The sequence below is a fragment of the Pyxicephalus adspersus genome, chromosome 5 (genome assembly GCF_032062135.1).
Source record: "Pyxicephalus adspersus chromosome 5, UCB_Pads_2.0, whole genome shotgun sequence".
NCBI classification, from domain to species: Eukaryota; Metazoa; Chordata; class Amphibia; order Anura; family Pyxicephalidae; genus Pyxicephalus; species Pyxicephalus adspersus.
This window is the reverse complement of record NC_092862.1, coordinates 75,710,195-75,736,679: the sequence shown is the minus strand read 5'-3', so window position 1 is coordinate 75,736,679 and position 26,485 is coordinate 75,710,195. Positions and strand designations below refer to the sequence as shown.

The 26,485-nt window shown below is 38.0% G+C and overlaps 1 protein-coding gene across 2 annotated transcripts; it reads right to left on the bottom strand.

The window, feature by feature from the left end:
• On the bottom strand, nucleotides 1-25,881 carry SLC39A6 (solute carrier family 39 member 6). 2 transcript variants are annotated; one of them, XM_072411887.1, is made up of 9 exons: nucleotides 25,315-25,881; nucleotides 24,084-24,267; nucleotides 21,900-22,069; nucleotides 13,453-13,641; nucleotides 11,450-11,546; nucleotides 9,055-9,429; nucleotides 7,145-7,225; nucleotides 5,490-5,680; nucleotides 1-3,888 (listed from the first exon to the last, which is right to left on the bottom strand). In XM_072411887.1, exons 1-9 carry the CDS (start codon nucleotides 25,822-25,824, stop codon nucleotides 3,736-3,738), a joined length of 1,950 nt encoding a protein of 649 aa, XP_072267988.1. In that variant the 5' UTR covers nucleotides 25,825-25,881; the 3' UTR covers nucleotides 1-3,735. The 2 variants fall into 2 exon arrangements, with proteins under 2 accessions (XP_072267988.1, XP_072267989.1); XM_072411888.1 differs by having other exon boundaries at nucleotides 9,055-9,423.
• Nucleotides 25,882-26,485: the final 604 nt, after the last annotated feature.

Here is a 26,485-nt window from a genome sequence, read left to right as displayed (position 1 = left end):
TATGTATCAATTAATTTATTGTAATCTAGCATACAGCAATGGAAATGTAGAAACAAAAAATATATAGAAAAATTGCATGTAACAATTAGGACATGCACACAGGACCTTAGACATTAAAAAAAAATCAGCAGCATAAACCATTTACAAATTTATGAAGCAGAAAATTGTATATGCAGATAGATAACAAATCTACTAACACTTGAACACTGCATCATAGGCAAAAATGTCTTCCCTAACATTAGTATTCAAGAGGGAGATGAAGCCTATAGCCACAACACTTCTGTTCCAGCTTTCTCTGGGTCCATTTTCAGAAACATTTGTCCTTGTGTATAAATAAAAGGTGGAGCATCTTTATGTGACTGAAGACTTCATAAAGTCATTTTGAATCCATAATACATTAAGAAGAGAGCTTGCATTTTACATCAGAAATAGAACACAGACAACACATTCAGACAATATTTGAGCAGGCATTGCCCAGACAATGATTACACAGATTTCAGCAAATCTTTCAAACAAAACTTTCTATATTTGTGTAACAGAACACATACTTCTGTACTTTTTTAGCAAAACATAGTAAAAGATTTAAAAGGCCACATTAGTTTAAGTTACCTCCTTTAAGTAAATTACCCAATTATGTTCTCCCCTAATTGTCCTTGATGTGTTAGAAAAAGGGGATACCAAAAAATCACAAAAGATAAAGCAGTGGATGATCTTTGCTGTTAATAATATAAATGACCACTATTAGTGCATTCTAATACCTGCATATGGCTAATATATGTTTGTATTTAGTATATAAACCATTCTATTTTTTGTGCTTTTATTGACACTGACAAATTGGCTTTTATGTTCATGTGGCCAAAACTCAAAAAAAAAAAAAAAGCATATGTCAAATAAAAAGTTTATATGCTGAATACTATTATAAAATGCTCCATACAATTACCGGAATATTGTAGTTTTCCTTAATGGCGCTTTAACAGCAAAACATTTCCACAGCAGTTACCAATTTAGGAGATGAATAGGAACTCTCAATTAAATATTACACAATATTGGGAGGTATTTATTTTCTACATAATCCAAGCAAGCAGTTTACCTTAATCTAAAAAAAATTTGCATGCATTATACCAGTTGATGTAATGTATCATTTATGGTTCTTACTAATTAAACAACTAATTATATGTGCATCACTTTATACAACTTTTAATCTGGAATAACCTTCTGCCAAAACTTTAGAAATAGGAATGTTTACGTTCAAAATCATGATTTGACCATGTCTTTAAAATGTATATTTTACTGGACTTCAATACGGTCACCTGCCAATTCAATTCATAGTTTCTGGATAGTGTCTGCTAATAGTCAATCCCCTATACTCACAGTCCCTCATGCTCCCTCACCAGTCTCCCACAGGTAGACTACAATGTTGCAGCTATCCACTGTGTCACTATACTCCCATGTGACAATATTTGGTCTTGGTAACTGGAAACTAAGGTTAGAGCATTGTCACATGAGAAGGAAGTTGAGGGTTACATGCCCCTCAATACCAGGAAGCTCTTTTTTAATAGAGAAATGGTGCAGGGAGGTAGCAAATAAGCCAAGTTTAGCTAGTAAAACTTTATGGGGAGGAGGGGGCTATCAAAAGAAATTTTGCCATAAATATGCAAGGGCATTCAGTCCTGTATTTAACAGAAAAATCGCTTACCAGTAAAATAAATAAGGCATATGCAACTTACATGTAAAAAAAAAAAAAAAAACATACAAGATCCGCAAAATGTATCTTATTCAAAATCTATTCTAATAAACAGCTACGCCCACACTATGTAACAGTCTGTAAACCTTAATCAGTCAGCAACATCTAGGTTGATCTTTGGCATGTATACAGCCATATATTCTAAAGCTCCTCTTTATACATAAGAAAAAAAAAAAGAAAAAGAAAAAAAAACTATATCAGGGATAATTACTCTTCTAGCTGGACTACAGGAAAAAAGTGCACAACTTTGAACCAAAAAAGAATGACACCAGTAAATGACTGTTAATTGACATACTTTTGTTTCTCTTACTTCAACACACACATCATATTAGTTGCCCCTAATTATATTAAAAGCGTATTTTAATATTACCTGGGGGAAAAAAACTGCTGAATTTATGGTGTTTTTTATGATACAGGAGAGTATAACATTGATATGTATGAACACTAGAAAACTGAGAAAAGTTTTTGGGGGGAGGGATACTTTCAGCAAAACTGGTTGCCTGGGACTGTAATAACACTTTTACTATAGTAGGTAGCACTGTGCAATTATTCACACTCCAGCCTAAACACCAGTAACCCCTTTGTTGCACTATTGTGGGAAGCAGTTTAATGAAGGCACCATAATGGCTAGGCTCACTGACCAAATAAAAAGGGGATGATATGGGGGCTCCCCACACACAGACAACAGTTTAAACCAGGTTTTATACTTTAGCTTGACTTTATTTCAAGCATATATGAGTATCTGGTGTATATTTAGGGTGCTACCCACCAGCATTCAATTTTAGTAGAGAATCTGAACAGCAGAAAATAAAACAAATTTGTCAGATTTCATATCATGGTCTGAGCACTGTGCACATTACTTTATGCATGGTATTCAGACTTTCTGAATAGTGTTTATTACCTTATTTGTTTCATTTGGTTATATAGACTTAAAAGTATCTACTGTATCCTGGAAAGGTTTAAATTTTACCTTATTGCAAGCGGTTTAGTATCCAACCTTTTACAGCTAATTTTGGAATGCTCACACAAACACAATATTACAAATCTGCTACAGATCTTTCAGGGTGAAGATGGCTGCGCCCTTGCCACAGTGAGGATAGGTGAGTGCAAATTAAAAATTGCAATCAGGCAGGTAAGCTTATTTTATTGCAAATGGAAAATCATCTGTCTCTTCTGCAATAAATGGCCTGTCTGGTTGCATTTTTTTTTTTTTTTTTGGCCAACAAGTTTATAAGGTAGAATTACACTTTAATGCCCAACACCTCCTTCACTGCTTCCCTATACATTAACAATCCAGCAGTCTTTGGGGCGGTCATGTCATGACATTAGTGCTTCTCATTGTCCAGCAGCAGCTGTGGATATAGTCCCTAAGACTGCACAGAACAGCAATCACTTGTGATGCAATGTTCAAAGGGTATGTCCATGACAGCCAAGGCTTACAGAAAATGGGATGAATGATGGCAAGTGACCACTAATCTAAAGGGGTCCAGCGCTGGACAACTGGGTAATAAATTATAACTATTGCCAATAATTACTGCAAAGCAACTCCTCTATACCCCGCCCCCCTTCCCAATTGGCTGTAGGTCCTAACGTTTTTACTATCTATAAATTTTGCTCCAAAACATAGAAACATAAGTGCTAAAAATGGTAGTGAACTAAAAAAAAAGCTCCACAAACTAGGTTTTACCAAGATGAGTTTGGACATACATACATACATATTTAGACTACGTCTAATAAATATGTTTAAAACAAAAAGTACATTAAAAAAAAAAAAAAAAAAAAAAAAAAAAGGACGAGTTTGGCACAAACAGTTTGTTTGCTATTGACCATTGCAGTTTTACTGCATCTTCTCTGAAGCCATTAGATAAGTGCAGTTGTTTTTACAGTTAGTATAAAAATAGATATGCTTGATGCATAAAAAAAACCGGAAAAAATAAACAAAAAATAACTTATTTTGCTGTGTAAATTTGATGGCCACAGACAACCTATAGTTATAGGTTAACTGTGAAAACAATTTTAGGTTCAAATACAGAAATAACAAACATAATGAAAAATCCCAAAAGAATTCCTGCATTCTGCAAGAGAAAATATCCCCACCGACTGCAGCCATGGTCACTTGCGTCATTGTGCAACATCTCGGGTACCTAAAAAACAGAAAACAATTATGAAGTTTTAGCACGCTGGCCAAAGAGGGAAACAATCATTTCTGTGTCCAGACACATGGTTTACACCATTGGAAAATATATCATATACTGGTATATAATACATTATATAGTAATGCAATAAATGTTACAAGACACGTAGGTATACAAAAGGTAAGTAATATAAAGAGAGAAGAGTAACAGTTAAAAATTCATATTTGCTTGTTTAATAACAGCTTTGCTTTATTGAGCAGGAATGATGTACATGTTAACAAAGCAGCTGAAGAGGGATACAAAACAGATGTTAACAAATCAAAAGTTTGTTTATCCACCAGGTAAAAATCCAAAACTTTGATCTTTGTTGCCAATGAATTATTAAAAGCTGAAAATAATATAGTAAATGAAGCGATTGTTCTCCCCAAATTTTTATTTCAGCCAGGTGCGGGAAAGCTGTAGCTGGATGATCCAACATTGGGTTGGGAAACATGCAACATATTTAGTGCTGCCAGTTGTTGGTGTCATAGGTGTCCAGTGACCCCTATAATTGTTTCCGCTTACGGCTGCCCCTCTAAAATTTGTTTCAAATTTATGTCATCCCCCCCACCCCCTTAGTATAGCTATAGATAGATAACTGCTAGTCTTCTGATGTTTGCAAGCTGGCAGGCTGCATAGACTCACTGACAGTTCTCTATGCAGGAAGCCCAGACTGAAGACAGACAGAGACAGCCAGGTAGAAAGTGGAAACCGACAGGTGATCCGCCCAGCAAATCCTGTCAAGGGGGGAACACTGGAATCTCTCAATTCTGTCTTTGGCTTGCCAATTTAAATCATTTCTAAGAGATTTTTCCATGCAGCATATTTGCCCACTGACCTCATTCTACTTTTTACCACACTCAATATGCTTGCCTACTTTTCTAAAGATTTTAGTGTTATAACTTACAGATTTTGCACATGACATTTTCTTTACTACTTATTGTTTGACAGAATAGGGTAACATTCTAAAGAGCTCTTGTTATAATACCTTCCATCTTAGATGTAATGGGAAAAGTGACACAGATATAGCACTTCAATGGAATGACAACATAGCATTAGAATAAATGATCATATGGGAACATACTGCCAACATCCAATTATTAAGTGTACAATTGTTATAAAAACATTGACATCATCATGTCATGAACATTGCTCCTATTTTTTGTAGTGGACATTGCTGGAAAGACCTGGGTAGAGACAAAAGGCCTGATGTATTAAAGCAGACACAATTTCATCAGTAAACCTGGGTGATCACACAAACCTGCAATGGATTTCTTAAAAATAATTTGCTATTTGTTAGCAAATGTTTTCAATCCTGGACCATATCCAGTCCAGGTGTGCTGGATCACCCAGCTTCACTGATAAAACTGTATCCTCTCCAGCCCTGGAGAGCTTTAATAAATCAGGCCCAAAAAGTCAACGATTTTTGCTCTCTCTCTATAGGATTATATCATGCTATCAGCAAAAGTCTGACCTGATGCAGAGGCAAATATCTATTCTGAAACACTGCAAAAACACATTACACAGTATTTTGTTTTATAAAATCTTTGTTTTAAAAAATGTACACTTACCATATCAACAAAAGCCACATACATGAACAGCCCTGCTGTCAGAGCAAAAATCCACATTGAAACATTCTCTGCATAATGGCCTATAAGAATCCCAGTTATCATGCCCAGGTAGGCAAGCATTGCAGACAGGGCATTGTATAACACAGCTTGTTTTACAGTCATTCCCGCTTTCAGAAGGATAGCAAAATCCCCTAAAAAGAGAAGTTTGAAGAAACAATGTCACTAGACTGAACCACAAATACAAACCTATGAGAAAAACACAGGTCAGCATTCTTTAGTTTCTGAACCGCAGACATTCCAGGCATAAAAGTATCAAATAAGCTTAAAAGCTTAAATACTACAAAGGCATAGGAGTCACACTTAATCAAATGGAGTATTAGTAATTATATAGTGTTTCGGCAATACCAAAAGTATGTGTAATGAGAAATATTTTTAATATTTTTTTTTTGTACAGACCTTTTATAGCAACAAATGGAAATTGCAGGGTACATGAACAGCAAACACACTTGGCAGTTGGGTACAATTAGGATATTAGTCTGCACAATTTTTGACATATTGTATACTATACATTACAGCACTGAATGAGTTAGAATAAGATTGCAGCTTTAACAGCAGCCATGAGCACGCTTTAATTTGAAGCAGGCTTAGCAGCTATAGTGTGCAGTTGAGTGCAGAAAATTTCTAAAAAAAGTTTCAGTACTGTACTTTATCATTTAACAGACATGTACAAGTTTGATGCTTAATATGTCTGATATTTATTTGCTGCAAATACTTCAATATTTTACCAGTTTTATAGTGAGATCTTTACTGAAAACATGTGGTATATAGTAATCCACATTGTACCTACAATAACAAAACTCGAAAATATAACATATACCTCTTAATTAAAATAATTTCATTATGCACATACATCCCACCATAAAACATTCCACATTAGAGTCCACATCAATAAAGCGTTCCTGGTAAATTCTGGCATGGTGACGATGATGACAACTCGCTAACCTCTTAGATTGTAAGCTCTTCAGGGCAGGGTCCTCTCCTCCTCCTCTGTCACTGTTTGTATCTATCTGTCATTTGCTACCTCTATTTAATGTACAGTGCTGCATAATATGTTGGTGCTATATAAATACGCTTTATTATTATTAAAATAATGATTATGTGCTTGTTGGCACCATTTACCTACTTAATTGCCCCATATCCATATTTGACTTAAGCATAATGCAAATTGTGGACTGCAATTTACTCCAGCTCATAATACCAGAATCTTGTCAAGGAAAAAAATGTAATCAAAGGAAGAATGAACTATATACTGTCTGTAGGAGCTCTTTTCAAAATGCTTTCAAGGAGCATTTTCAAGAGATTTGTAGTCGTATTTTTTTCTGTTTGATACATTGACAGCCCAGAATCGGAGGGAAGGAAGGGTCAGAAGCAGAGGGCTGTCTGGACTGTCAACAGTGTGCGAATCCAGAAAGTAAAATCATCTTATGGATGGGACTACTAAGAAAAGCTTTGTTTATACTCAGAGAACAACACACACATGCCTACTATTAAAACAGAACGTGCTGAGTGTTGGTACCTTTTAAAACCATTTGATATGCGACTGACAACAATCACACAACTATTATGATACAGATATATTATGATATAGGTTTTACCTAATTCATGTGGTAGTTCATGACAAAAGACAGCTACAGATGTACTTAATCCACTGGATAAGCCTTCAGTAAATGCAGCGCCTGTAAATTAAAGCAAATGTTAGCATAACCCACGCATGTTCATTGCAAGCCATTAATGATGATGTATTACCAAATAACACAAATCAACAGGATCAAATACAGACCAAACAAACAAAGTGCCCATGACATAAAATGATCATTGCTCAACCAAACTAAAATCAGGAGCAACATACAGTAAATAAGATCAACTATTAAGCAATTATTTTAGTAAGCACGCTTCCTTAAATACAAATCCTAGATCAGGGGTCCTCAAACTACGGCCCGCGGGACGAATACGGCCCGCTGAGGTTCTCCATCCGGCCCGCCGGCAGCCCAGGCTGCTTCTCCTGCTTGAGCTCTAGCTGCCTGCCATCTGCACTTCAGGGAACCCGGTCACGTGACACCACTGTTGCCGGGGTAACGCTGGAGCTGTCGGGCTGAAGCCATCAGGCAGAGAAGGTATGAGCAGAGCAGAGATTCACTGCTGCCTTCATTCCCTGCTCACTGCAGCACAAATGTACATGACCAATTTGTAAATAGTAGAAACATACTATGCACATTGATCATGTACACATGTGCTGCAGTGTGATCCATGTATGAAGGCAGCAGTGAGTGACAGGTAGCAGACACTGACAAAGTTTTTTTAGCAGCCCTTTTTTAATTAATAAAAAGTGTGGGGTAATGTTGGGTGTAAGGTAGGGTGTATAAAAAGAAGCAAATTAATGAATTGCTTGAGATTATTCATTTGCATGGAAAATGCAAGATAAATTTGCATTTTCAATACACACAGTGAAAATTCAAATTTATCTGTGCATTTTCCATGCAAAGGAATAATCTCAAGCAATTTTAAAGCCAAAGTAAACGCCACTTTTTTTTTTAATGATCGGCAAGTGTGCTGTGCATATAGTATTGTTCTTTCATGTTTTTTATACAATAAATACGTTTTGTGCAGTGTGCATAAGAATCTTCTCCTGTTTTTTTTCAAACTATAGTACGGCCCCCCGACAGTCTGAGGGATCGTGAACCGGCCCCCTGTTTAAAAAGTTTGAGGACCCCTGTCCTAGATTGTATAGGTCACTGGACTTCACAGCAATACACTGGGTAAGCCTGTTATAGATGCTTTTACATGAAGTCATCTGTAGGTCAAAGCATTATATTTATTATTGAAGTGTTTGGACATCCCAGATTATTGACTGTTTTATTGACTGTAATAATACACAGTAATAAAACTTTACACAATGACTAAATACACCTTAAAAAGATTTTTTTTTCCTTTATCCACACAAATTTCAGTTTAATGTATATCTACTATGTGCTAATGTTTTAAAAATCTAATTTCTATGCAGAATTTGCAATTATGTGTATTGGATATTCCATATCTACTCACTACATATGCAGACATAGTTTTTTGCTTTGCCTAATAACAAAGTGGCCGTGCTTTAGCAATTTAGCGTGCTCTCATTCACTTGTGGGTAAGCAGCCAAATTACTTAGCTATTGCAACTTATTCATTAGCTCTCCTTTAGGGCTTGACCTTATAGGCTTGTGTTCAAAACAGTTTTACATTCCCATACAATGGTATGGGTTTTCAAAACCTGCTTGAAGAAGGCCCGAAGAACCTGTCCATGAATTCTGAATGGTCTCAGAAGCACCTCAAATGAACGCTATTGACATATGCCCAAAGTAGATCAACAACATCAAACTCAAAAGATTTGTTTCTGTGGAACACAAATGTATACAAATGTAGCAGCAGAGTTGTAAATCTGACATAACCCAAGCTAATTTGCTAATCAACTGCTTCCCCAACACAAAAACAATCAGAACAGCTTGGTACATTCTTTAAAAACTTACCTATAGCTAAACCATCACTAAAGTTGTGCAATCCATCACCCATGATTACCATCCAAGCCAGGGTGGCAATGCCAGCATCTTTTAGCTCCTCCCGAGAGTAGCGTTGAGAATGGCTATGTGGATGGTGATTCTGGTGATGATGATGATGTAGAATATGATGATAGTCATGGTGATGATGTATAAGGTCATCAGACTGACCAAGTGTGTCATGAAAGTGAGAATGACACTTGTTTTCACATCCTCTGGAGACGTACTCTCTGTAACTAGTTTCATCATGAGACTGAGCAATCATTATCTCTTCTTCTTCTTCTGGTGCATTTGGCTGTTGAGAGACTTCGTGTGCTTGAACCTCTATGTAGCCTTCATGATCTGTATCTTAATAAAGAATAAATAGGGGCAGATTAAACTATACGGCTTGTCGAGGTGAAAAATTCAAGGCACTTGCATTCATCTTTGATAAGAATGTCAATTGTTGAATGGAAAAGTAGGTGTACTTACTTAGATTTGTCAGCTTAACCACCTAGCCGTATGCCTGTACGAAGGTCGGGCAAAAAAAAATGGCTAGGATGGTTAACCCCGTAATTTTGTCACATCCTTACCTCCATGGTCCCGCTGTGCACATCCAGCGGGACCATGGAGGTAAGGATTCCAGCGTCGTTTTCCTATTCCAGCGTCGTCCTCCGTCCATCGTCGTCCGTCGATCTCCCTCTCCAGCGTCGGGTGCCAGCGGGACCGGTAAGATGCCGGCCGGTGTCTTGTGTTCCGCTGCCCGGCATCTTGCGTTCCGCCGCCCGGCCGGCTGAACACAAGATACCGGCCGGCATCTTACCTGGTCCCGCTGATGGTCCACGTCCGTCTTCGTCCAGCGCCGGATGATCTCTGCAGGGAGAAGCCGTCCGGCGGAGAAAAAAAACCGGAAGGCTTCTCCCTGCGTGCGTGATGATGTCGGCGCGTGTGCGGGAAATTCAAATAGAAACTCATTCATTCATTTTGTATTGGATTCAATACAAACTCCTGTATTCAATCCAATACAAAATAACTCAAATAAATACAAAGTTTGTAATTGGTAAATTCAAACTGTCACTTTGTATTGGATTGAATACAAACTTGCGTATCCAATCCAATACAAAAAATAAAAAAAAAGTAAATAACTTGGAAATTCAAATTTATATTTTGTATTTGATTGGATACAAACTTGCCTATCCAGTCCAATACAAAATAATATAAAATTAATACAAAGTACATAACATAATACATAATATGGTAAATTCAAACGCTCATTTTGTATTGGATTGAATACAAACTCCGGTATCCAATCCAATACAAAAAAAAAAAATAAAAAAATAAAAGTAAATACATTTTTTATATTCATATTATCTACTAGAACCCCTGTTCGGACATATTTCTGTAAGTTACAGGTCTACAATTTAAAAAAAAAATTTCATGAAAAACAGTGGATCACTTTTGGTACAGAAATCTAGACCTCAGTGTAACGCTCAGGTGGTTAATGATCAATTGCAAGACTTTAGGTTCTCAGTTTTCTCAAACTCCCTGTGCGTCATTGTACAATTATCAAATTTTTACTGTCCCCAGAAATACTTAGAGTAGGGTTTGAATATATTTTAATAAGGAGAAGTTGCATTACCTTAAAATGGACTGTTTTAAATATTAGTGCATGTGGACTGCCTTGAAATTCTCATCCAGGTTAAAAAACAAGACGGTTTTTAAAAAAAGGCCATGTGCTGACTTTAAATGGAACTGGTACCGAGAGAATATGCGTGGGTCCCTGGTGGTAATTATAATGTTTATGGGTAGATTTAGTACTTCAGTATTTTTGTGGCCAGTCTTTTTCTCTAAACCTTTAGCTTTCCTGTACCACAAATGAATCCTACTACCTAGAGTACAGGAATGCAGGAACTCCTATCCTCTCAGATCATTTTTTTCATTTTTAAACAGAATGAAAATTTGCTTTTGTCCTTCCCTGGGTTTTCTTGATTAGGTTGTGGTTTACTAGGATGGGCTGGAATTGAGTACGGTATATATTTACATGTTATTGTATTTGTATTATTGAACTTGTTTTTGTAAATGTTTAAATTAATTCAAACATGTGGTATAACTGATTATTGTGGATATTTTCTTTCCACTGTATTTTGTACAAAAAATGTTTCTAAAAGAAAATTTGCTTTTGTCATACAATACTGTATCATGTAAGCAAATCAGAAAGAAACTTTTACTGAAATGAATAGTTAAGGTTGGATTTATTAGCTGCATTGGTTTTTATTTTTCTGACTAAAACATTTTGTACAAACATATATTTAAACTCTTAAGACACAAAAACCACAGTCTCCATAACATAAGCATTGTGCAGCAATATATGTATGAACAATATACATACGGAAATCTGCCTCTGTCTCTTTATCTTCAATATGTGAATGATTTGAGAGCTGCTTCTTAACTTCTAACTCCTCTTCATTTTCAGCTTTCTTCTGATTCTTGAAGAATTAAACAAATGAACAATTTAGATCTCAAAATATCAGCCAATTAAAGCAACTTTGTTGCTATTTCTTTTAGTTTAGATAATACTCTTCTTTTTCTGTTTATGAAAGCTGGTTCCCCACATATTTCACTGTTTTCCCTCTCTGACCTCAGGAGAGAGGGGTCATTTGAGGTTAGAGGAAGAAACAACTAACAGCTATGGGGGAATAGGGTGATCCAAACTCCAGTGAGAAGGGGCTTTGGGGGACCAGTTTTATCAACTGGATAAGAGTTTAGTAATGCAGCCAAGAGGAAAGGTAAGTGTTCTATCAGTAAAGGTTTCAGTAAAAAAATACCAGAATTGGCCTAATATTTGTAATCCTTCCCAACCTCCTATATTGTAAGCTCTTCGGGGCAGGGTTTTCTCCTCCTCCTGTGTCACTGTCTGTAACTGTCTGTCATTTGAAACCCTAATTTAATGTACTGCGTAATATATTGGTGCTATATAAATCCTATTTGTTAATAATATTTGCCAGATCATGTACAAAAGTAACTGAAGAAGTTATCTAATAAGTACAGAAAGAATAAAGAATAAACACCTGGGACATGTCATTGAGGTCCAAGTGATCATTACTGATCTCTCTATAACTCCATATTACAAGGAGCTATCAGACAATTGCTATACTGTGCAGACAAAAAATCTATACATAGTTTAGTATATAGTACTACTACTAATTTTAGACCATAGGCTTGCAAGATAGCCTGCCTAACCTAACCAGAATGGTGGAACAAGCAGCTAAATCACATTTATAGGGTCCACTTTTGTCATTGAAAGTGGGGGGAAAATGACTCTCATGTTTAACTACGAGTTCCGGAAGAGTAGCTGAAAAACAAACTTAAACACAGAATTATTATTAACTAGTATTTATATAGCGCTGACATTGCGCAGCACTTCACAAAGTCCATTGACATATCACTAACTGTTCCTCAATGGGGCTCACAATCCAATGCCCCTACCATCGTCATATGTCTTTAATGCTGTTTAAGGTCAATTTGGGGGGAAGCCAATTAACCTAACTGCATATTTTTAGATGTGGAAGAAAACTGGAGTACCCAAGCAAACACAAGGAGAACATGCAAACTCCAGGCAGATAGTATCCTGGCACCTAGCGCTGCAAAGACCTGAATGTTATCCTATGAGCCACCGTGCTGCCCGAAGACAAAAGGGAAGGTTTCCAGATCCCACTGAGCCACCAGAGTATCCACTGCTTCCGATGGAGGATACCCATAATTTCAGAAAAACTAGTTCAGCATGCAACTGAAGCAAGATGTCAAGGGTTCCGCATCCAGGGTCCTCCACCAGTGATGCAAGCTATTGAATACTCTTGGGTGTATGGACTGCTTTCCTAGGTCCAGCCAACTGTCTGTGCCTAAGTTAAACAAGGCAAAACAAGTCTAGAACAACAAGTTCTGCACAGAACAGGATTTAATTGAAACAAAATCTTGTGTTTTACTTTGATGGCTAGATCCAGATTTGAAGATTTTAGAGAAAACCCCAACTCCAATTCCAAGAGGTAAACTGATACACTAGTTTCATCAAACCAGGCCCCTGAGGATTCACAGAATGCCCAACTCTTCCCCAAACCAACAAGTTATGTATCATAAGGATCTTGAGGAGGGTTGGAAGAGAAGACTTTGCCAAATATAGAGCAGGGTCTTGACCAACACAACCCGCTACAAATGAGTTTAGAGCGGTGCCCATCCAAAGTAAAACTGGACAGCAGGAGCTGCCTTAAGGGACGATACCAGCAGGCACCTCTGGGCAGCATGGTATTCCAAAGGTGAAGTATTTCCGATTTCCCTCAGAGGACAAAAAAAAAATAGCCATTTACCAAATTACCAAAGAAAGGAAAGCAATGGTACCTTTTGCTTTTTGTCTTTATATTGCTTGATCAAAGTAATTAAATGCTCCACCAAAAACATGAAATATAGACCCCCGAGTGCAGTCAGGCCTTTCAATGTTGCATCCAAATGAACACTTTCTTCAGGCTTTTCATCTGCATGACTATCATTTTCAACTCCACCATGGCTATGGTAATGTTTCGCATGAGACTTGAAAGTAAAAGAACAATTATTATTACTTTAATTTTACATGCATTCTATACACAGCATTTACTAGGTAATCACAGAGATATACCCATACATACATATTTACTAAGAAAGCAAGAAATTCAGTAAATATTATATTGTAGTAAGTAAACACAGGCTCAGTTCATTTTGACAAGTGGTGTTCAGAATCTTATCTCTGTACACAGTGAAAGCTAGCAGATCGATGTCCTCATTCAACCCTCTAGGGCCAACAAGCCTCTAACTGAGTATGACTAGAAAAGTACATTACCTGTAAAAATTTTGGAAAATTACTTAGAACACTAGAGAAACATTAAAATTACGTATGTTCAACTAGACTCTGCAGAACTAAATCCAGTATATGAACAAATCCTGAGATTAATGGAACATATTATGCTGAAAAAGGTTTAACTCTTTAGTTACAAATTGTAAAATGTTTATGCATAAAATTATGTGATGAAAACCCAAAATGACAAAATTCTTAGTCACTCTGAATATTTCTGAAATAAACAAATAGGCCCATGTACTGTTGAAATACGTATATATGAACATTTTTACCTTGCAAAATATTTGTAATACTTTCCAACTAATCTGGTGTTTCAACAAGCCTGCTGCACTTTGCAGCCTCATATCCCACCTACTTGTTCACTGGACATTTACCAATTATGAATCATCAAGCATCACACTGCAGGAAAAGCAATTCATGTATATGTATTTCACCAGCATAACTTGTAGTTTACCTATGATATTTCCAAATAGTACAAAGGCAACTGCAACAGAAATGAGTCTTCTTTAGACAGGTTACAGAAACATTGCAATGCAGTTACTGCTTCCTCACACCCATGAACCCCGTCTGCAGGTAAGTTGCTAAATATCCAGAAATAGGGAATGAACGGGTGAGTGAGTGATGTATTACCGCTTGATGTTAAAAGTTTAAGTTCTGGTACAGGAACCATGGTTTCCACTGCTGGTCTGAACAGGCTACTAAATAATTTCTTGTGATCAGCTAGAAGTATTCAGACACAAAAAAGAAGTTACCCATCCTGGTTAACAAAAAAAAAGCACCCAATTTTCAATAGTTCCTAAATATTTTGGATTATCACAAACACAACTAGACTAGACATTTTCAAATATTTGAATAATATTGCATAGTGTATAGTAACTTTTAACACAACATGGATGAGATTAGAAAGTAGCTTTGAAAATGTTTTGGGAAACTTAACATTTTAGATTGCAATTCATTTGATGTGATTAAGGCACTTTGTTTAAAAAGAAATGTTTAGGTTGTGAAGTACAAGCAAAATAGGTAGGCCATTTAAACATGCTCCTAGATCAGTCAGACTCCACTAACAAATGTTTCAAGCAATACTTTTAGCAAATGATTAGATTAGCTGACATTTTTCTAGTACACAGTCAGATAAAAAACAATTTTAGCCTGGTTATGTTGTCCAGTTATTTTCACAACATCACATTTAAAATATTTCATGCAGATCGTTTACAGCACTGCACATGCTGGTTCTTTAACATGTAAGCCTGTAAAACCTGTTTTTTAAAAAATGCTTGGATAAGACTATTCAAGCACAAGATAAAAAAAAAAAAAAAAAAAAAAAAACTCACTTTAAGATAAAAAAAAAGCTTGCTTTAATAAAGGCCTCATGATTCAATTTGCATAAAATGTTATGTGTATGTTTTAATATACCAGGAATCCAAACTGAGGTTCCTTCTTTGTACCCAAAAAAATGCAGGAAAACACTGATTTTAATCAGTGTTTTCAGTTTAACTGGCTGAAGTATCTTGTATCTAAGGTATGATGGATCACATGGTCCTAAATGATCTTTTCTGCATTACTTTAAGTGTCCTGTAGATGTCATTGTATCCCCATGTAAAATGTGATACAAAATCTAATAATGTCTCAGAAAGCATGCGTTTGTTACACACTTTACATAAGGACACAGTACCATCTAGTGGTGTAACCCAAGCATAAAGCAAGATTCTTTTTCTAACGTCATTTTAAAGTAAAAAAAAAATCCTACATTATCTTTAACTTGATATGGCACATTGTCTTTTTTCAATACCAACATCCAGTGTTATTTTAAACAGTTCTTTTGTAAAACTTCACAACATCAGATCTTAAAAAGAGCAATTTAATGTTCTTGGAATTAAAAACAATATTCTTAGAACTGTTCCTTGGGGATAATTTAGGTGTTCTCTGAAAAATTAAAAGCAAGTATTTATATTTGCATTGCTAAGAAGTGTTTTCCACCTTGCTACTCTCCAGTGATGCCCATTTTAGCCCAGTATTTTTCTGACTGTGGAGTAATAGACACATTTTTACTAAGGCAGACCAATCCAATTTTTTTGTGACATGTATCTAATTTAGACCCCTAAACAAAAATGTAACCTCCATCATTAGGAAAAACTTTAAAAGTAAGGCTTGAAAGCACAGCACAGTTACAAAAATAGGAGTAAAAATTTAAATTTGTGAACAGTGAACTTTTACTGACCCGAAAACTGCATTTACATGGAGTGTCTACATAATGACTGGCTGATGGCAGTTCCACCCCTAAACCCTTGCTATCCCTAGCAGCAAGTACTTAACTACTAAATGAATGAGTGCTCTTGCTGCTAGGGATAGCAAACGTTAAGGGGGGTGGAGCGGTGTTCAAATAACCAATTTAGTGTACGCAAAACTAAATAATTTTATTTCACTTGCATGAGTAATAAAAATGAACGCAGGTTTGCCTACCAAATACATACACACTCAAACCTCCCCCTTTTTCCTCTGTGTAGCCTTTTGTTTTTTTAAACAATCCTTTATTCCTTTAACACATGATTACAGCAGTTGCAAATTATCTATTCTTGGGATCCAGCAGAGTTCACAATCACTGTCAGTCTCTGTGACCAGAGGCAGCAGGCGTGTCAGTGAAGGTAAGACTTAATAATGCTCTCACATTTCAGTGTCCTACAGATGTATAAGAAGGAACACAGTCACCTTGCTCATCTTCAGCTCATTGCTGAGTGCAAGCTAGCTTTTATCTCTCCAAAATATTGAAATTAGAACCCTTTCTTTTGTGTCAAAACTGAACGTGAAAACCTAAAACTAGCTCCCCATACCAAAACTGTCTCCTGAAAAGTTGTTCACTGAACCATTGCCAAGACAAACCTTGGCTCCTTAGTACTGTGTCAGAGTGCATGAAGGCACATAGTTAGCGCAGGTGCACACAAAGTAACTGATTCTGTAACTCCACTGAGTGTAGGTTTAGCAGAAGTACGGATTTCTCAACCGTCAGTTCTGCTTTTCATACACAATCAGAATAGGAATTCCTGGACAGACTGCACACACATACAGATCAATCCAAGAACATAAAGTTGAGACTAAATGACTGACAGGACAAACAGCAAAAAAAGATGAAAGATCGAGTGGAATTGGCTGGATGAACCTGGTAGTCTATTGTGCAAAAAAAAATGAGGTGTGCTTCAGATACTTGAGGCTGTTTCCAATATTTGTTAAGTGGAAGTCACAGTGTGCAGGGTAATGAGCTAATTGCTATCAGCACAAAAAAAGGTCTGTCAATAGGTGTGTAAATTTAATGTAAAGCTACAGGTAAGATTTAAACATTCACTCTCTAAGCTGAGAGACACTACTTAAAACAGAACTAAAGTTCAACTCCCAAAAATTTGCGCATGCACAGCTTAGCTTTGATTGCCAGGATACCCACCAATCCCGGGTTCCCCGTGTGTGTGTTGAGAACGAATGCCCAGAAGTTACAACATCCCGGCCTGGCCAACTAAGATGGCAGAAATCATTGGGGAGGAGATGGTGGCACCCTGCAACAGATTGGGCACAGGTGACTATAGTGGGTTTAGTTTCACTTTACGTCAATTAACCACAGAGCGTCAATCTCCCATAATGAAGGGCAATTTGAAAAACAGATTTTCATGACAGTAAATGTATCTCCTGAACTGTTCCACTGAACTGTAACATTCTTGTGACACTGTTTAAGTAACGACAATGAGACCATACAGACCAATGTTTCTCAACCAGAGTTTGTGCAGAGATTGCTAGGGGTTTCTTGAACAATGAGCAATTTGTGACTCTCAGGTCAGTTTACCAGATACCAATGATCTTTTTGGCTATCTGTGGGGGTGACATTCTTCCCAGCAATGTAAGAGGCATTCTTCCTGTCACCCTGAAGACCTAAAAGTTTTTTCAAGAGGTTCTCTCTTGTTAAAAAGGTCCAGAAACACTGATATAGGAGTGACAGTATAGACTCTTCCTGATTCTTTCGACACTATGCACTAAAGAAACTATAACAAATAAAAACATCTTTGATTTCAACAACTCTACTACTACAGAACTGATCCGCCCATTAGGACTGCTGTATACCCCACGAGAACAACAAGAAGATTGTAGTCATTCAAAATAGCAGTTACACTTGGTGTTCTAAATTAAATTGTGTTAAATTATATATCAGTAAAAATAAAAAAAAAATAAAAGACACAGGAGCACAAACAAAGGGAAGCATGCAACTTTTGTTTTGTTAGAGATGAACTTTGGGCACTTTTCAGGTATGCAAATATGGGAGCACTTATCTGCCAAAGGATATGCATGTGTGTATTACCATAGCCATGTCAAACTGCATAGGTGGCATAGTGCAACAAGGTCTGGTCACCTGGTTCTGAGCATACAAAGCAAAAGACAGATGAGATTAGATCTGTGATCTCTCCTTCTCCTAGCTTGTACCTTGTTAGCACACTCACATGAAAGACACCTGAAACACTTCCCTGATCCCAGTTAAAGAATTGCTGTGCAAAGAGTTATAATGGGCTGAAATCCCATTCAGTTCAGGTATTTATAAAAAAAAAAAATGTCTATACTTCCTATCAAAGACATACTCCAGTAGTGCACTGTAAAGTAAATAAGTCTGTTCTTCAGTGTGTTGGTTTAACTACTGCCTCATGGATGTTGGAATACAATGCAAATTAGAAAAGGACACAAACCCATCTAGTCGCTGTACTCCTGAACATGAACTCAGGAGTGGCAATCACTAAAACACGTGTAAAGGTAAACAACCTTCCAGAAAACATCTTGCCCATGGCAAAAGACTCACAGCACAGAAAAGCACACATCAGACAGGAGGTAACTGTGTCTTCCAATGTAGCAAGAAAAAGTATAGCATGGTAATCTTCCGTCCGTGGATCCGCCAGGACGGTCGTTCGGACGATGGACGACTGGCGCTGTACACACGCCAGATTCTCGCCCGATATCGACCCGGAGTCGAGTATCAGGCGAGAACCATTGGACGTGTGTACGTAGCTTTGGAAAACACTCCACCCTTCCAGACAGGCAGTAACACTGTTCAAACAACAGCCCTTCTCACTGCCACAGACACTCTTTTATGCCAGGTCTTGTATTGTACTGAAAATAGAGAATACTACTGCAGCGAATTTCCAGATCTAGGATAACATCATACAAAAAAATTTGAAAAAATGTGCAATATTGAATAGTTACCCACTGTATTGACTAACATGATTAAAATTATCTCGGGATAGGCAGAATTGTCTCAGGGAAACCCTAAATTTAGTGGTCTGGTATGACACCACCAATAAATGATTGCTGAACTGAATGTCCAAGATCCTATGGTTCATTATGACACTGCCAGCTGCTTCCTAGTAGAAGAATCCTCAGAAGCTATTTCTAAATCCAGCAGAGCCTGTAAAAACATACACTGCCCTTATGTGTAGGGGTATAGCCACTGGGTTGGGCTGTGCCATTCCTATTTAAACAATGTCCAAAAAAACAACATATTAAAATACAAACAAAAAGAAGCGACTAAGATACTGTCCTCCAAAGAGTTTTGGGAGAAAATACATTTAAATGATGCTATTTATAAATACATACCTAGATTTTTTCAGATTTCTGACTAGAGCTTAGCTTTAAGTAAAAGACACTCTCCCCTAGTAAACAATATACTGTACCATGCAAGGATTTTTTTAGAAAACCTTTTAACAAATTTATATCTTGTTTAAAAAAACATGCTTGCTTTACTATGGGCTTACTAAAAGCAGTTTCCATATAGGTCTACCTTAATTATCTGATTATCAGATTGCACCACAATTTGGTAGTGTATGGGCTGGATATGAGTTGGGAAGCTTTTCACAAATATTAATAATGCAAGACACCAACTCGCATACAGAGCATTACTGCCACTGCCAGGGTCTCGTCCTGAGGGCAATTTATGCAGTCACCTTATGCCCCATAATTTCAACTTCAGAAGCCGAGGACAGATGTAGCTGTGACAGATCAGGAACGCAAGGCTGCATACTGCATCTCACAGAGAGGAATAAAATCAAGGGGAGTGGATGTGAGTAAAAGAACTGCAGGAATTGTTTGTTTTTGTGGAACAAGCAGGGACCAGGAAGATGAGGACTGCATTGAGTGTACTGAATGAAATAATGAAGGAGAAATCACCAGACAAGTAAAGATTGCATTTTACATATTGGAGGAGAATTTGACAGGTGAGGAGTGCATTGTGTGTACTGAGGTATAATCAGTGAAGTAAGGAGTGCAGTAAAAGGTAATATGACCAGTAACAACATAACTAGGCACACCAGCCAGCAGAAGGAAAGGAAACAAAGTGATTTCATGTTTTGATGGCCAACACGATAATGACAGACAGCTGTCCATTCTGTGTATTATATTAGCTACTGAATGTTTTGTGTTCCCTTACATTAACCTAATGTCATAGCAGTTGTTATAGAAACTGTACACAGGACTCGATATGTTTTTCTTTCTTTGATATATCAACAATGTAGACGTAACAGCTATGCATTTTGTTTTGTTCTAAGTGTGACTGCTGTTTGATGTTTGCATTTTTTTTGCTTCTGTCTTAGGCTACGTACACACGTGCAATAATTATCGTTAGAAAACAAACGATTAGCGACTGATCAACTATTATGCACGATTGTTTTGAACAATTGTTTTCAGCACAATTCTGTACATGCTGTAATGTCACGATCGTTCAAATATATTTCCACCAATAATGTACACACACTACACACGATTGTTTGAACGATGCAGGAAGTGATGTGTACCGGAAAAAGTGTACTGCAGAACAATCCACGATCACTGAATGACCGTACACACAATAGACAGCAAGCGATCATCGCCGAATCTGATCCACCAGGGCAGTCGTTCGTTTCCAGCAACATTGCTCGTTCATCAGCATTGTTGGCCAGTCGTTGTTCACTTTTTTTTGTTAACGGTCGTTAGTCGTTTGTTTCCAACAATAATTTTTGCATGTGTTAGTAGCCTTAAGTATGCAAGTCTGCTTTTTGTTCTCAGAGTTTTAGGCACACTCACATGTTTTTTTTACATATAACTGCATTTGATAAACATTGTCAGCTCTCTAATCACTGTTTTCATGGGAGTAAATCTTGTGGTTAGGCTACCTTAACGATAGTCTGTTACTTTACCTTTAAAATTACTGAGGGAGAACCAGTGAGGTAAAATTACTGCTGCAGAGGATATCTGCAATTTGTATTTTGAAGCATATTGGTGTAGGAAAAGTAGTGAAGCAATCACACAGGCAGAAACTACATGTGTGGAGTTCTGTACACACAGCTTACAGAAAGCCTCCAGCTTGCCATATTGCAAGAGAATGACACTTATTTTTCTAGTTTGATTAATATTACAGCCATTGAAAAATTAAATCTGAATGTAACATACATGTATATACATATTTTTTTCTATGCAAAACTTGGAAAACCTTCTATTGCATGAATTCTCTTGCAACGAAACATTGTGATGGATACATTGCTCCACTACTCAGGACGTCAGTTTTTTTTATCTGGTCATTATTGACTGTACCAGTCCACCCCACTCCCTTTTGTCCGTAGTCAAGCAATCTTGGAATGTGCCTGCTTGTGATGGTAGAACACACCTGCAGGCTTTTTATAGTGAAAAAATTCCAGTTCTCGGAGGTTTCACAGACACTAGATTGCAACAGATTTGGAATCTGTCTACAAAGAATTCAAATTAAGGCTTAGAGATTTATCACACATTGGAGAACAGAATGTCATCTCCACTTTGCAGTAATTTACAATGCATGATTATTAGCTCAACGGTTGTTTTACCTGTTTCCAAACATTGCCCCTCATCCCTATATGTAGTTAACATACAGCATTTTATTTAGAACATTTTAGTTGGAAAACAAAATTTAACAAGGATTTCAAATACTTACATGCGGAAGTAGATGTAAAAATGCATCTCCACTTAAAGTACCAACTGCCAGGGCCACCAGGAAACTTAACAAAAACTTGAAAAACACTTTATTCATCAGAGGAACCAAGATGATACCCAGCAAAGACAACACACTAATAACCGTGATCGATATGAAGCCACCAACCCATGCTGTGGAAAAATAATAAAAGTATTCAATTAGCAGGCTCAAAAAGCACACCCTGAATGCTTAAAAATAAAATATCAAAATGAATAATACAGCTAACATAGGTATGTCACATGCAAATCGACACTTTAATTTCACTTTAATGTACACATCCCCAGCAGCTTATCTACTTTATACTCCCGAACCAAAAGTTTATACTCCATTTAGCCATCAGGATCTAAATGAAAGTGTTTGGTGAGAACTTGCTGGTGCTTTCGGCTACTTATAAATGATAGATTTTTTTGTTACCCAAAATCATATTCATGATCCTCTCAGGTACAAATCTAGCATTTGTATACCTGTTCCCCCAAGGTCTTTTTGTGATCAGTCAGATTATTAAATGACCAATAAGAATGACAAAAAATGTTTTCTAAGGAGAGGATTCAGCCATTCATCCTCTCCATAGAACAGAACAGTGTTTTTTTCAGCACTTACTTGTTCTATGAATTATCGCTAAGAATAATTTCCAGGGACAATTATTGAGCAGTGTAGATACATAGTTTTAGTTTACACAGATCTATAGATTGCCTATGTGACATGATTCCTCTATACCTGGAGGAATTAGATTCATCCTGGGGCTCTTGACACTAAACAGAGCTTCAAGGGAGCAAAAGACAGTAAGTAAATGCTGGAAGGAAATGGGGTGGGTTTAAATCAAATCTGTTGCTCTGCACTATATGGGTAAACAGAGTTTGCTGATAGGCTTTATGCTACCAATTAAAGATGGCTTAGTTAAAGCAGAACTAAACCTAAAAATTAAAAAAACTGCAATCAAGTTTCTAATTGCAGAAAGGACAGGCGATATCCCTTCTGCAACAGAACAAACTTACCTGTATGTTCACAAATTTGCTCTATAATGTACACTGACTTGGGCATGTGTAGCTCAGTGTACAATCCCAGCATAGTTAGTAAATGGGAATGAGGGAACTTCTGTGTGTGGGAGTTACATAGTTAGAAAAAAAAAGACATAGGCCCATCAAGTTCAACCACTACGGAAAAAAAAAAAAACTGATATAAACCCTATAGACATGGTTGATCCAGAGGAAGGCATAGAAAAACCTTGTACAATTTGCTCCAACAGGGAAAAAAATCCTTCCTGATTCCATGAGGCAATCGGATGTTCCCTGGATCAACAATCTGTGTTATCTTCACTTTAAAGCTTTTTCTATATCTATGGTAGCAGTGCTCAACCCAGGATATTTTTTGAGCCGGGTGGGAAGAAATTGTAGGTGGGTGGCATCCCCTGTATTGTGACCCAACTCTTCAGTAGCCACATAAAAACAACAAGGTGGTTACTGAAAAGTGCCGGGTGGTGCACCCAGCTAAAAGGGGCTGGGGAGAACACTGAGTAGTTATCAATCTATAGTAGTTGCTGAAACTACTTCCTGAGGAAGCCGATTCCACATTTTCACAGACCTTGTCCTTTGTAATGACCTTAAAGTGAATAATTGGGAAGAGACTTCTCTATATGGACCATTTATTTATGTGTTATTCTAGTTTGGCCAATCAAGATGACCGAAGATCCTAAACCTGGAGAAGGACCAACTGAAGAAGGTGCCAAGAGATGAAAATTTAGTAAACAAGAAGGGAAGTTTATGTTTTTGCAGAAAATACATTAATTGTCCTTTCTGCAAAATAACAACCTGCCTGCCCACACTTTTTTATTGCACTTTACATGGTACTGCTCTGGAGTTCTCAAATGTCTAGAACCTGTACAAAGCAATCCAGAATGGCAGAATATATGAAGATATCAGATCAACCATGTAAAAACACTGCACAAAAAAGAATCAAAGAAAAAGAGAACCTGTACACATTCTTGTGAAAGTAAAAGGGATCTTCTCCCCGATAGCAATCTGTTGCCAGGCTACCCAGGATTCCCAGGTAAATCTTTAACTTACTGAACAAGTCCAAACTCACAGTTCCCAACAACCCACCCCCTCAAGCCAATGGGTCCAGCCAGTCATATACACAGCTACTTACCCACTTTCACAGAATATACACCTTGGCTGCTTTCTGCCATGGCTTCCTCTGGAGCATTAATCAAGCAGGACTTTCTATCGATTTGATTAATAATAGCTGGACAGATATATCTGAACTCAACTACATCAAGAAGCATGTGCCTATCCATTCCATGTGAAGTCAGAAGGCGGGAAGCATTCAAACACTAAAAGAAAAGAAATTATTGCAGTGATGAATACTAAATTCAAAGTGTGATAAAATAGACAGATTTGATCATTCTGGGACTGTAATGATATGTTTTTAATTCATAAACAAATAAATTGCTATAGCTATGAATAGCTTCAAATCTTTGCAGCAAAAAAAATCAAAGTTCACAGAACAGACATCAAAGTCAGACTAATCCAAGTCAGTCTCCGTGGGGACTAGTAAATGAAGCTGAAGAAGCAAGAAAGTCTCCTTGCCACAAAACAGAAGTAATGTGACAGGTTTATGAATTGGACACCATTGGGGCAGATTTTTGGAACAGTGGAGGAACATCCATGCCTCAATATAATGGTGTCCCAGGAATAGAGGGAGCCAGGAGGTGTGAGGTCACCAGGCCATGGATGCTTATATGCCGATCAGGCAGCAAAAGAGAACACTAACCGGATGGCACCATGCCTGCCCAGGATTGTTTTAGCAAGAATGGGGCCCTAACGCCAAAGCATTTAAACTATTTGTCATTTTGACCAACCGGATTGCACAAATCTCCATAACTAGAACACAGATAGCAATAAAAACTTGGCAGTGGTGCTAGCCTCTCAACAATCAATCCAAATTACCAAACATATTGCCTTTATTATACCGTAAAAAGGTTCTTTATTGCAAAAGGAAAGGCTGTAAGCCCTTTGCAATAAAACAAACTTACCTGACTTACCTGCCTATTCACAATGACACAAACTCACCTCTCCTTGCTCCTTCGCCGACATCTTCACCTTGTTCTCTTCCAAGTTTGGGATCTTTGGCCATCCTGATTAGCAGAAGTTTAATGTAAATTTCTGTAATAATACATGAGCAGAGTGTGTACATGATAGACACTTTCTCTGTGCTGCAGGAACAGTTACATTATTCCAGCTCAGGCCAATAAAGATTCCCAACCTGGAAGAAGACTTTGTGAAGATGACAGCTGGGGTGACACAGTGCCCATTGTATATTGGCAGGTAAGCTTACTACACCTAACCCCCAGGTATTATAGGGCCCATGTGATGATCACCTCCACTGACATGCTGCTGTCACGGTCTGGCCCCATTGGCTGGACCTCAGAGGTGCCAGGGGAGGTCACGTGTCTCTTCTTCCTCTCCTGACATGTACTGTGCTCTGTAGTGGGGGTGATGGGATGATGGTGGTGGTGGTGGTGCTGATGATGATGATGGTGGTGGTGGTGATCGTGGTGATGATGGTGTCTGTCCGTTCTCTGTATAGCGATGCTCTTCAGCCTCTCTTCCCCCAGACTGCGGAGCAGCTTACGGAGGCCAATGATGGTCAGGCTCTGATTATTCTCTCCATAGCGCTGGAAAAGGAGAAGCAGGTTATGACGCTGTGCCCTCAGCGCCAGCTCAGGGTCTACCCTGGGGGAGATAGGGCTGGAGGCGGACACCTGGCCAGCACTGGGGCCCACCGTCCCCCCGCCCTGTGGAGGCAACGTGACTGTAATGGCGGCCTCGGTGCCGCTGCCCGGACGCCATATCGCAGCGGCCAGGATGACAATGAACAGCGGCCACATCTCTCCCCTCGTGTAGCCCTTCTCATCCGCACTTCTGGAGGCACCAGGCCACGCCTCCTACTCAGTGACATCACACCGTGTCTGGGCCTGTCACCGGATAGGGGCGGGGACTGTTGACTTGTCGCTGCCTCTCCTCACAGCGCTCTACTCTGATTGGTCAGAAAGGTTTCTGTCTGCAGTGATAACAGGGAGATGCTCATTCATAGTATGCAGGATGTTATGACTGCAATTGTCACGAACAACCATACAAACATTGCCACACACTTTGTGTGCAGGGATACAATGGTGTTGTGGGTTGTCATTGTGACCAATGCACTGCAGCAAGCATATTTGTATGCAATTGTGCTGAATGGGCCCTGAATGTAATGCCAGCTGCACCACAACCAGTAATTCATGTCTATTCCTGAAAAACTTCAATTCATGTCTATTCATGAAAACCTGACGGCTTCCAATCTTTCTCACTTACCCAAATATACTGTATTGTGTCCAGACATTCACTTTCCCATGTACTGTACACATATATACATATATATATTATAACAGGAAACCTCCACCCTGCTAAAGCCTGTGGTTCACATTTGAGGTCTGGTCAGCTGTGGGCTCCTGGTCACATGACAAAGGTTAGGATGTGGAAAAGGAAAGCTGCCAGGATCCAACAGGA